The sequence below is a fragment of the Condylura cristata genome, unplaced genomic scaffold (assembly GCF_000260355.1).
Source record: "Condylura cristata isolate star-nosed mole 26May11 unplaced genomic scaffold, ConCri1.0 scaffold00005, whole genome shotgun sequence".
NCBI lineage: Eukaryota > Metazoa > Chordata > Mammalia > Eulipotyphla > Talpidae > Condylura > Condylura cristata.
In genome coordinates, this window is record NW_004567106.1 from 30896021 (window position 1) to 30909481 (window position 13461).

General features: G+C 39.2%; 1 protein-coding gene across 8 annotated transcripts in view; it reads right to left on the reverse strand.

The window, feature by feature from the left end:
• The window catches only part of PDE1C (phosphodiesterase 1C, calmodulin-dependent 70kDa), a 465170-nt gene that overhangs the window by 72104 nt on the left and 379605 nt on the right, over nucleotides 1-13461 (reverse strand). For all 8 annotated transcript variants that reach the window (XM_012720871.1, XM_004676840.2, XM_012720876.1 and 5 more), the window contains 4 exons: nucleotides 8827-8927; nucleotides 5581-5709; nucleotides 3582-3683; nucleotides 2920-3040 (listed from right to left, as the gene is read on the reverse strand). In XM_012720871.1, coding sequence (XP_012576325.1) covers nucleotides 2920-3040; nucleotides 3582-3683; nucleotides 5581-5709; nucleotides 8827-8927 — 453 coding nt within the window. The remainder of the gene's footprint in view (nucleotides 1-2919; nucleotides 3041-3581; nucleotides 3684-5580; nucleotides 5710-8826; nucleotides 8928-13461) is intronic.

Sequence of the window (13461 nt, forward strand, 5' to 3'; positions counted from 1 at the left end):
GCTCAAGATTTTCACCAGATAAATTTACACTGCTTTAAATTCAGTATTTCATTGCAGATCACCCTGAGACAGTCACTTGAATTTTGTAAAATATGGCTATAACATCAAAGATACAGCATTATTTTAGCAAAGTATGGAGGGCTTTGTCCATCAGCACTGGTACCATTACTTCATTTTGAAATATAACCTAACTTCTCATTATGATTTCCCGCTGGTATTGTTCAATCTGAAATCTATAGTTAAAAACTAAGGCAATATTTCTCCCACACAGGTTACTTACAGTGGCTTATGGTCTCTGGGTTAAAACAATATATCAATAAAAATAATTTACTGAATCATAATTACTAAAAAATAGTTTTAGTCCAGTGAGCTAACATTCTAGTCCCAGCAGACAAGAAAGTCAATATGGTCATTTTCACATCTCCTCTAGCACATTTTCATTCAATTCAAGCATATGTGTATGCACACAAGGGTTCCTTTATTGGAAAAAATATACTCATGTATATAAGCTAGCTAAGATCTACCTTTTGCTATAGACTAAATACTCCTAACTATTTGGGGTATTATTGCAAAAGTAGTATCAAAGAAAGCATATGATAAAGGGAGTGGGCATTTGGAGAAATCTCTCTCATTATTCCTTAAAAGCTTCTGGAAACTGGCTCAAAAAAAGCCCTCAATTCAGGATGAATTGGCAGTGTCAGACTAATATAGAGAGCCACACATCCCCAGGAAAGCTCTAGTTCCTCCTGTGCCACTGGGATCCTTTTGAAACTACCCTGAGGCCAAGAGTTGACTTTCAAGGTAAAATATACATATGTTGAATGGGGAACCTGTGTTTGTATTTATATATACCTTAAAGGTATGTATATTCACACATGCATATATATGTGTGCACATGTGTGTATGCATGTGTGTGGTATTAATGAACATGGAACATACAATGCTATCACATCCAGTGGCAGATGGCAACTAGAATTATTGTGATCAATTTGCAGTATATACCAATATCAGACCACTACACTGTACACCTATTATGGTTATATGTCAATTATGCCACAATAAAAAAATGTGATACCTTGAATTTAAAAATAAAAACCACATCCGGTCCAACCACATGAATCCTTCTCATTCACCCAAAAGCAAATCAGAGATAGTACCACTGGGACTAGAGGAGGGATGTAATGGGTTCCAAGCCACAAAACAGTTGGGATTCTATCTCCAAAGGCTGTCTTCAGCCTTTGTTTAATACACTTTAAACTCTAGTCCCACCTCATTACCAGATATTATACAACTTCAGAAGAACAAAAACTCAGATACCTTCTACAATTTCTCTATTCAAACTAAAATCATAGGAATAAGAGGTATCATACAAGAGTGAATTGCTTCTAAAAATCTGAGTAACCTTTGAAAGAACATCTTTTGTTAGTTTAGAAGACAAAGTTGAGACTGGTTTATAGCATCATGTTTTATAGCATCTCAGTAGTCTCTGAATCCATTATATAAACTTTCCTTCTTAAATTAACACTAATTAACTGGACTAACTTGAACTAACTATAATTAACATAATCATTCTTTTAACCTTAGGATCCCAAGTCTGGAAACAGATGTCTTAATGGCAGCTCTTTGTGAAATGAGGTTAGCACACATGCGTGGATTTGAGAAGAGTCTTGGTTACACCTATTCATTTTCCTTTCTATGTTTACTATGCACACTCATAAAGACTCTGGCTATTCAGATAGAAGACACAGTCCTGACTCTTAACAGCTATCAATTATATGTGGAACAGTAGTTTCAATAAATTCTTGATCCCAAATTGCATACCTGGCTTTGGAATTTGACATCATGTGTGTGTGTGTGTGCTAGAAAGAAACAACCGACTCAATGATAATAGTGACAGGATTAAAGATTAACATCTTAATCCCTTTGGCAATGCCAAGGGGACCATCCCCTTCACCCATTAGAATAAAAAAGTGAAAGCACTGCTCAGATGACTTTTTCTTTCCTTTCATTACAGACAACTGCATAAACAAATTATGGGATATGTATACTCAATGGACTACTACTCAGTGACTTAAAAAGATGAAGTATTGTCATTTAGGACAGCATGGATGGATCTTGAGGTGATTATACAAAGTGCAGTAAATCAGAAAGTGAAAGACAGTTACCAGATGGTTTCATTCATAAGCAGAATATAAATAACTAAAGAAAACAAACTGGCAAAACACTAAGTATACTTCTTAGGCACTTTGCAAAATATACTGGTTACCAGAGGGGATAGATATGGGGGTGAAGGTATAAGAGGAGGGATGGGCAAAGCTAGAAATTGAATCCAACAATATGTTAAGAGACTCACTGACCACAACCAAATGGGATGTATCCCAAAGACGCAAAGTTGGTTCAACATATACAAGTCAATTATATAATTCCCAATAGAAAGATTAAAATCATATCATCATTTTAATAGATATGGAAAAAGAACTTGCTAGATTCAATACCCATTTATCAAAGAAACTCAAAGGTAATAAAAGGAACATGTCTCAACATAAGAAAGGCAGTATGACAAGTCCAAAGCCAGCATCATAGTCGATTGTGGAAAACTGAACACATTTACCTTAACTTTAGGGAGAAGACAAGGTTTTTCACTTTCACCTCTACTGTTCAGATGACATTTTAACAAAAGATCGCCACTCCCACTCAGAATTTTGTTTTCTAAACAGGCTTGCTTAAACTAGAGACACCATACTGTGAGTCAAACATCGCATCACCAGGAGGCAAAAACAAAACCAAAAACCTGCCAATCTTCCTTCCCCAAAGAAAAGTCCTGTAATCACTGTAGTCCTTATCTTAACATTGTTGAAATATAAAACTCACAAAATAACTACAGATGCCAGCCCAGGGAGCCATACAACTACAAGGTACCTGTCTGAAGAACTCCTCCAGGAGAGACATGGTCCAGCGATGGTGGAGGTCCCAGGCTTTCGCTGGATGGCTAATATCTGCTGTGTGCAGCATCAGGGATAAGGCTTTTGGCTTTTCAATCCTGAATCCCAAACAATCAAACACACAATGGCAAAGTGGTCAGAACCTCCATAGAGTTGGAGAAATTCATTAAATTTAATCCCTTCCATTCTCCCATCTAAAACCCATGTCCTGCTGAGTTTGCAGAAAGCATCATTCCATCCTACAAAGGGACGGAATCAACTTTGTCTCCATGTTTATTGAGAGAGTCACCTCAGAATCAAAACTATTTCTGGAATGACTGCATGATTCAAAAAGACAAGGATCCAAGTGTCACTCTCTGATTTTTAGCTGTTGCTTCTGCATCAAGTAGATCTTTGCTAACTTCTCTTTCCAGAGGAGATATTTTAAAGTCTAATTAGGATGAATTGTTACTGGTCTTACTATTTAGTGCCATCCTGAATAGAACATATTTTGTAAGATGTTCAATTTGCATGTCTCTCCTCTGATCACCCCCACTTTACAAGACCACTCAAAGTCCCACTGAAGGAAGTACGACTTTAATATGCAATGATGTGGACAACCCAACGGCTGAGAACAGATGATGTCACAGGACCACTCACGCTTCTGGCTGCTGCAGGGCAGTCTTCATTGCTTTGATTTGTTGGAAATGACAAGACATATCCGTGGCCATCACCATCTCAATTACCAAGGTCCGAAACTCCCTTTAACAGACATGAGGGGGTAGGGGGAGAAAAAGAGTTTTAAAAATGGAAAATAGGCCCTCCCTGGTGGCGCAGCGGGTTAAAGCACTGCACTGAGAAGCTAAAGCCGCTTCCGCATGAGTTCGATTCCCGCCTGCCCCGGAGGTGACCACATGGTGTGGCAGACCTCTCCTGACCAGCCCGCTGCTCCCCTCAGCAGTGTACTTCGTCGATCTGCCTGTTCTGCTCCCCACTCTGTCTCTGGTGAAGCCTCTCACCGCCCCTGAGCCTCTGGCCTGTACCCCAGTTCTGTATGTACAAATAAATAAATCTTTGAAAAAAATGGTATTTTTCCCATTTCTGATAAAATAAGTTAATTATTGGTAATATCTCTAATCTAACTGGGACCTTAAAGGTTAAGGGTTAAGGAAATCATGAATTATAAATATAACATGGGGAATGCATACATCATTTGGGATATTAACTCATAAGAAAAATTCCAAAGAGTGCAGAGAGCTCCCCTCTACCCCTCTTCCCAGCACATGTTCTCTGGTTAGTAACCCTCATTATATAACATCTTGCAGTGTTTGTTACAACTGATAAGCCAACAGAGGCACACCATGTAGACTGCTCCCCACCAACAAGATTACAGAGATAAGCAATAGGAAGGTTGTCCTGGTATGGGTCTTGTGAGCTGTGAATTGATGTGTTCTGGTGATTTTGAGTTTAGATACTCTGACACCAGCCTCACTAACCCTCAAGTAAACTGCAAAGATCAAAGAGACTATGATCCTAGAAAAGTGAGAATAAAAATACCTAACTACTTTTTCTTTTATAGAACTAGAAGTAAGCAGAGGTAGAAAAGCCTTACCAAAAATATTGAAAACAAAAGTGGCATAGCTAAGCTTTGAAAAAAATGCTAAGAGGTAAGGAAGCATGTTTGGGAGTACTTGATTAGATTTTCTTGAGACCAGGAATATACATCTAAATAAGACCTCACACAAATCCTTCCAAACCCTGATTCATCTGAATATGCATGAAATCTTTCTCTGCTATATTCAAATCTTTCATTACACGTTCACAAACATTTTAATTGGGTAGAGGGCTCCTGTTTTCCCCCAAAGACATGCATTGATTAACTAAAATGCAATGTATTTTTTTTTTTTAGATTCTGGCTGAATCTAGCATTTTTCCAATAAAATTCAAGCCAGCTACTCTCCTATCTTTTAATAAACTAGAGCTGCTTAGAAACTAGGGGCAAACTCTTACTGGAAATCAGTTTCAGGTTTTGTGCTCAGTATCTGCGTTCTCTGCATCCTTGCATCATAGCTGGCAAAAAGATCCTCTACAAACTGCAGATCATTTAATTAAAATATAAGTAGTATTTGCATCAAAGCAGAGGCAGAACTTTGTAAAGACTTAAGTGATTTTGCCTAAAGCTTTGAAACAATTTCATCTATATTTATAGCAACAATGACTTGGGGGCTTGCTGTGTGTGACACAAAGATGTTAGGCATCCTAAACAGATTGTATCACTTATGCTAGCCCTCACGAGTCACAAGGTAAATGACAGTTCTCATCGAGAAATCAAATATTTGAGAGGTGTAAAGGAGCTGACTAACTCCCCAAATGTCTTATCAATAGTAACTCTGTCATATTCAACACACACAATGCCATGTAGGCAACAAAATTAGGTCCCCCCAATGTTACTTTTTTTTAACATGTTAGAATAATTCCCTTAGCAAAATTTTTGAATGTTTGTGTCCAAAAAAGGAGGTACAGAGGGCTGGAGATTGGGAGCAGAGAAAGAGAGCGAATAATAAAAATTTTAAACAAGGTATCATTTCTTTCAAAGATGCACATTTCATCTCATAATTCCTTTTCTGGCCTCCAAATATCTCTTCTGTTTTGTCCTTACCGCCAGTCATCCTTTGAGAGGTTGATCAAAATATTCATCTCCTCATCTTCTTGCAGAAGGCGGTAAGCTGCACTTAAATGGTGATTTTCTAATACAGACCTATCGTTGTACAGAATAGCTGGATCAGACCTGAACAGACAACCAAACAAGACATTTAGGATGTTCAGTGCTGAGGCTGTCACGATACCTCCCCCTTGCTACAGTGCACCATCGTTTTTCCTATATTTAGCAATTTTTTTTTGCCCCCATGTCAACCATATCCAGCAAAAAGTTAAAACTAACATTACAAATGACCAGCAGATGTATGTAGAGCATGTCTCAATGTTAATACGTGGATGAGAAACATGTGATGTCCAATTCTCCAAGAACCGTTCCATACTCGGATCTGAATCCTCTATCCCAGTGGCAACAGTGATTTTTTTTTAAATAATATAATAGTTTATTTTTACATCATTTTGTACATTTTTTTTTCATCTCAATTGTGATCTCCGTGGGTTTCACCAAGTCACCCGTGTGCCATCACCACAGGGCAACAGTGAGTTTTAAAAATGTTTTTAAGTTAATATTTAAATTTTTGTCTTAGGTTTTCTAGAATGATTTTATTTTTTATTTTAATTTTATTCAGGGAGAGAATATATTTGTTTTTAGTAGCACCTCTCTGAACACAGAATACCCCATGGCTACGGTTCTAAGTTTCTCTGGTTGCTTGATATTAAAATTTTGCCCAGGAGAAGTCACAAGTAGACAGTAAGAGTAAAACCTGTAAGAGCCACACAATTGCTAGTCACACTCTCCAAGACTTCTGCACAGCTGAATGGCACTAAATACAAAGCTGTGTGATAGTTCAATATCTTTAATTAAAAAAATATTAAATTACTGAAACTTATTTGTTTTCATTAAGGAAGCTGAGTCCCAGCGGTATAAAATGAATTCTCAGAGCCCCACAATGGCAAAAGGGCAAGATTCGGATAAAGGTAAGGTCTCCAGAGAGTTGGGACAGTTTACCCAAAATAATTTCTAAACCTGTCCTTTGTGAAACTTTGGAATATATGTAGCATACCTTCCAAGTGCTGTGTCCTTCGAAGGGAAGAGGTTACAGACTTAGCTTTCTGAACAGGGAATCACAAAGGCTGATATGCTTTGGATATACTTCTGTCTAAGAAGGCCATTTGTTTTTAAAGATTTATTTATTTATGCATACAGAACTGGGGTACAGGCCAAAGGTGCAGGGGCAGTAAGAGGATTCACCAGAGACAGAGTGGGGAGCAGAATAGGCAGATATATGAAGTACACTGCTGAGGGGAGCAGTGGGCGGGTCAGGAGAGGTCTGCCGCACCACGTGGGTCAGCTCCCTGGCCAGGAATAGAACTCCTGCTACAGTGGCTGCAGATCACTTCATAGTGCTGTGCTTTAATTCACTGCACCACCAGAGATGGCCCCTAAGAAGGCCGATGTTTAAATTTCCTTCTCAATGCAGCTTAACTGAACTCACTGAATTTTCTTATTCTAATGGAGACGACACCAAACATACACATTCTGGGTGAAAGAGCTTATCTTCTACCTGTCAAGGAAGTGAGGTACCCACTGGTGTATATTTTCTAATTCCTTAAATTAAGCCATGTCTCTCTGCGTTGTGACTAGTTCTCCTGTTGTGTCCAGTCAAGGTCCACATACAACTGCTCCTTCAGTCCCCTCTCCTGCAGCTGTGTCACCACAGCCTTTGAGCCCAGGGCAAAGGCTCTACCTGCAGACAACCACTAGACAGAGTGGCTCTGTGAAACTCTGTGGATTTATAATTTTTGCAACAGGCCCTCCCTGGTGGCACAATGGGTTATAGCGCAGCACTGCAAGCTAGCCACAGCCGCTTCAGTGTGAGATCCCCGGCCTGGCCCCAGAGGTGACCCACATGGCATCGCAGACCTCTCCTGACCCGCCTGCTGCTCCCCTCAGCAGTGAACTTCTTCAGTCAGCCTGTTCTACTCCCCACTCTGTCTCTGGTGAATCCTCTTACCGCCCTGGCACCTCTGGCCTATACCACAGTTCTGTATGCATAAATAAATAAATCTTTAAAAAAAAAATCTTGCAACAGGACTACAAAAGACTGCTTGGCAGCAGCTGAGTTTGTGAGGAGGCAGGCGGTAGAAAATGAAGCTTAAGTCCCAAGGCTTAAGTCCTTTTGTCCACTTTCATTCAATTGAAATTCTCTTCTGCACAGAGATCAGATAATATTGTCTCCTTTTGTGTACCTAATAATTAAGTGTTGGGTTCATTATACACGTGTAAATTGATTTAAAGAACACAAATCTATCTGGAGAGTGCACCTGCTTTTCAAGAGAAATGGGTATTTATTTGGTATTAAACTGTCACCCCTCTTTGCTATATTCTTTGTCTTATTGCCTCTCTCCAAATTCTAGCTGCTTTTGATTTCTATGCCCAGTGCAAGCTACTGTCCGAGTCTCCAGTTCCATTTGAGAGAAGCTAAGTTTTAGAAGACAGGAAAGGGCACATAGGGTTTAATCTTAAGTGGAAATGACAGCTGGCTGGTATTCTTGCCTGAAATTCTGTGCTGGAGGGATGATGAGGATAAATTTGCAATTTGGTAAGAAAAAAAAATACTAAAATTAACTAGTGGTGTCTGTGACAGTCCAGAAGCTCAGAGTGGGCCACACGCAGGGCTCTTCTGAGGTTTGTGCTTACTGAGAGGGCATAGAGGCTGCCTGTGGAGAAGGTGCCTGTGTGGGACAACCTGGCTCCCCAAATCCTGTGTCAGGGAACACAAGTACTGAACAGCAAAGAGATGAAACCAGGGAGGATGAGCAGGGTGTCACCAGGACTCCAGAGATTGGGAAGAAGCTTAAATTATTTTCATGTCAGTGGAAGCTCCCATCCTTGTCTGTCCTGACATAGTTTACATGCGCCTGAGCCTTTATATAAACTGTTTCACCTCATTTTCAGCAACAGGTAGAGCAGGCATTGCACATATATAAATCAACAAATAGCTAGTGTTAGATGCAAAAAAAGAGGATATCCAGGCTAGATGTTCATAAAATGGGGAAATAAGGAACAGATAGCCTCTTAAATGTTAATACTTGATCAAAGCTTACCCACTGATCTCTTGCTTTATTTTTCTAGAAATATATGACAGAGCAACCATATGAAAATAAGAAGGTGATGAACACCTTCCTGAGTTCTAAAACTCTGTTCCTGCCCCCTCTGCCTCATCTCCAGCTGCTTCCACATTCTCACCGGGTCTGAATGTGGAAATTGTTGGTGGTTCCGGTGTGTTCATAGTCATGGATGGCAGCTGAGAAGATTATAGCGAAGATCTCCAGCTCTGTCAGCCAGTTCTGAAAGGGAGATTACAGCACAATCAGATAATCTATCTCTTTCTCAGACAGAGTCTTCAGCTTGCTGACAACACACCCACATTGCTGCCTCTGCTCCCTGCAGCTGGCAAGTGATTGCCAAACACACATTTTTCTGACAGACATAAGTGTTCGTGTGTGTATGTGTGCTTTGCTGTGAAGAGATGGGATGGGGGGAGGAGGGACATGTAGTTTGAAAACAGCAGTCCCAGCAAGGTTGTACTAGCTAACTTTTTCAAGAAAACAAAAATATAATGCACATGATCTAATTGTTTTAATATTCATTGCATACTCTCCAATTTCCAAATAAAACCCCTATGAAGACACAAAAACTAAGCTAAAAATTTCAACACAATACCAAGAACTAAGAGTAACAGGAAATCTAATGTCTCTCAACTGGAAAGGGGTTAGGCAGAAACACATGGAGAAAGAACATGTGCCCTTTGCCTAACAGATACTGATGTTTGATCTAGCCCCACCCACAACACTAAAATTGGCTGTAGTTCACTGGTACTCAAAGTGTGTTCCCTGGCCAGCAAAGGTAGCACCACCACACATGACAGAAATGATAATCACACTGAATCCCACTGGACTGGAGACTCTGGGCTGCAGGCCACCTTGTGTTTGACCACATCATCAGATAATTCTAGCGCAAGTAAGGCTTTGAGAACTGCTGCTGTGTTTGAAGTGCTCTTCATTAAATTTCATGCCAGGGGCTCTCTGGATTCATTCATTCATTCATTTCTCCTACTCTGCTAAGCATACTGCCTGATGCCCATTTGACAGAAGAACAGTCATGACTGTCAGTCACCCGTTGGTATTCTCTGATAACTTTTGTTACTACTTGCATTGATATTTGTAAGTTTCAAGGTGGTGTATTCCAGCCCCTATTTGGCATGTACTTGTCATTGAACAACTAACTATACCATTGAATATGATATAAAACAACAAACTATCAACAGAAATATGGAGCTGATACATCTGTAAAATTTAAGGTCAATGCTTTGAACAGACAGATCAATGCTGTTGAAGAGGTCTAATAACTGTGGAAGAGTAAAAGAAACTAAATACATAAATCTAAAGATTCTGCAATCAGTTTGCTTCATGAGTATGTTTACTTTCCAGTTTCACTCTAAACAAGTAAAACTAGCAGTCTTACACAGGGGCATGATTAATACAAGATACATACCAGTATGCCAGTTAACATAACTTACCAAGGATTTGAGGTCTGAATGAAAGGAGAGTGAATAAAATATATTTACTGGATCTAAGTTAATAAACATGATTTCAAAATGAAGAGGTACATTTTTACAAATCCCAGCATAACTTTTTTCAATTCACTACTAAACTACTAAACTATACTTTTGAAAAGGATTTCTAGCAGCATCCAGCATGAAGTGTCAGGAACTTTTTGGCATCTTTGATAATATTCCTCAATAATACAAGTTGATGTGCTATGATGTGTAAAATCATAATTTCATACTCCACATGTCCTTAATATTTTTCATACCTATATATGTTTTATTCTGGCAATGTCTTTCTGACTCCCTCTACCCAACTCCCCCATATACCTCTCCCTCTAAACAAATGTGATGATGATTTAACATTTTAGAGGAAGGTTATGAATGGGAGCCCTTGTACTATGTAAACAAGCCTGAATCACACAGCATGGTGCAGGTGATTCAGAAGGTGTCTAAGTAACTGCGTAGTTGCAGCTCTCCCTTACAAATACCATTGTAACTTCCTTCCTTATCCAAATACACCAAAAAGATCTTTCTTAGGTATAACCTTCTTCTAATATACCAAAAAAAAAAACCACATTATTAAATGAGCATGAGCATACAACAAGAGAAATAAAACATTAGCTTGTAAAACTCATTTTAATATCCTGGCTTTTCAATAAAACCCTGGGTTGCTTAAGTGTCAGCTTTGCCATTTGGGGATAACAAGAAAGGCGACATCTTATCTGGCAAAAAAAAAAAAAAAAAAAAAAAGATGAGATAAGATGAGAAAAAGCCTCATAGACAAAAGATATTTAAAGATTGGACAGAGCAAGAAATGAGTGTGGACGTTTTTAGAAAAATGATCAAATGAGCAAATCCCAGTGGCAAAAGCTTACTAGTCACGAGTAATGAAAGCCCTGCATTTACTGGAAGAGAGCAAAGGCTGACTAGGACCCTCTGATGTCAGGTACTAAAAGCCAGGATGAGGATACAAACTGAATTTAACAGACAGTAAAGTCTACATATAAGAGATAGAGTAAAAATGTGGTTAGCCTGCCACTGAAAAGAAGAAATAAGAGCAGTATTTTTGGACTAGAAAGTTTTTAAAGAATGGATAGACAGTATGGAGTCAAAATCCACACAGCCTAGCAATGAACTGAATGTGGGGGGAGAGATGGTAGTCAAAGAGAACAAGGAATTAAAGATGATAACATGCCTCACCAGAGTAGCTGAAAAAGCAGTGAGTAGCAGCAAATGGCATCAGTCACAGGAGTGTATAAAGTTGGAGAAGTTATTTTGAAGGAAATTTAGTTTCATGTTCTCCTTTGGCTCAGATTTCTTAACACTTTCCAAATTAATTATTGTGAACCCAGCTTTTACGGCAGTCTGAGAAGTCAGAAGTTTAAATCCCACATGAATTTTATTCTAGTTTATCAATTGAAAACGCATGTCACAAAGCCTATTGGTATCACCATCTACAAACTATGTGTCACAACCAATTCAATGACAGGAATACTTTGGTGGACGGAGGATGACTCAGGAAAGCAAGGTGTGCATGTGTGTGTGTGTGTGTGCATGCATACATGCTAGTGCACATGTGTTGACATACCTGGGGATAGGACAAGAGCAACATGTCAGAGGTGACACTAACAGTCGTGACTTTGATATGTGATCAACAATTTCTTTAGTAATTTGCTTTCACCCCTGTATTATCAATAGGTTTTTATTGCCTCCTTAACAAACAGCTGCAAACTTAAAACACCTATTTATTGGCATACCATTCTATAGGTCTGAAATCCAACACAGCACGTTTGGATTTTCTGATCAGGATATCAAGTTGTTCTCAGGGTTGTTTCCTTTTAAGAAGTTCTATAGAAAAATGCAATTCAAGCACATTCAGGGCATTGGTAGAATTCATTTCTTTCTCATGCTTTCCACTGACTCCCTTCATTTTTTTTTTTTAATATTTATTTATTTATGCATACAGAGATAGGGTACAGGCCAGAGGTGCAGGGGGTAAGAGGATCCACCAGAGACAGAGTGGGGAGCAGAACAGGCAGATTAATGAAGCACACTGCTGAGAGGAACAGTGGGCTGACCAAGAGAGGTCTAAGAGCCAGGCCATGTGGGTCACCTCCGGGGCCAGGGATTGAACTCATGCTGAAGTGTTTTTAGCATCTTAGTGTGGTGCTTTAATCAACTGCGCCACCAGGGAGGGCCCACTCCCTTCATTTTCAAGCTAGTAAAGGTTGGTTTATTCTTTCCCACTTTCTCTACTGTTAGGGAGAAAGGATGTCCTGAACGAACTCTACAGATACAGGTTTTGTGGACTCCACCCCCCACCCAGACACTGAAACTACAAATCCCAACAACACCAAAGGGAGAACTACTAGGACCCAAGGGTAGAGTCAAGCAGCCATTTTGGGTTTTAGATATAATACTGGACATGTTGGGCTCGGGGGTCTATCCCTTGGCCTTGTGGCTGGTGGCTGGTTGCTTGGCTTTTGACCAGCTTTCAGTGTGCTATTGGGGTTCCAAGTCAGCAGAACTGGTAGGACACATTAGTTGATTTGTATCTCTCTCTCTCCTTTCCTGGGTTGTTCCTTTTCCTTTTTCCCTTGTAAATAAATCCATTATTGACCATTTTTGCGTGTGTTTGCAGTGCAGTTGAATCTTAAGTGTACAGGTGAGGACCCACAATGTGAATCAGGTTGCTCTGTAACACTACCACATCTCTTGACTTTTAAATCTCATGAGATCACATGGTTCTCACCTGGGGAGTCCAACATGAGCTTCCCACCTAAGATGCTCTGATAAGTAATTTCTTTATATCTCAGAATCCCTTTTACCATATAATATAACATACCAAGAGTTATAACACTATAGGGCAAAGATCATGGGCGCCAAGATTTTCTAAGCTACAAAGACTAATAAAATTACTTAGCACTCTCTATCCAAAATACAATTTTGATGTCCTTAGTGATTCTCTTATAAATACTTGTGATAAGTGAGCTGAAAAATAAGATATAGCTTCTCCCTTAAAAAAATAGTTAAAAGGAAAATTGACAAAATTTCATTGCTTGACAAAAGCAACGAAAGAGGCCAAGAGGCAGGTTTTGAGTTTGGAATCTTTTGGCCCAAATCAAAAACAGACTGGAGTTTAGAGTCTGAATCATTTTTATTCAATGATCAGCAACTCTTCAATCTAATTCTGTTCAAGGATTTTCTCTTAGAACTAGTAAAATAATTCTGAAAGCATTCAAGTGTCTTCTATGCACCCAAGTTAAGCAATA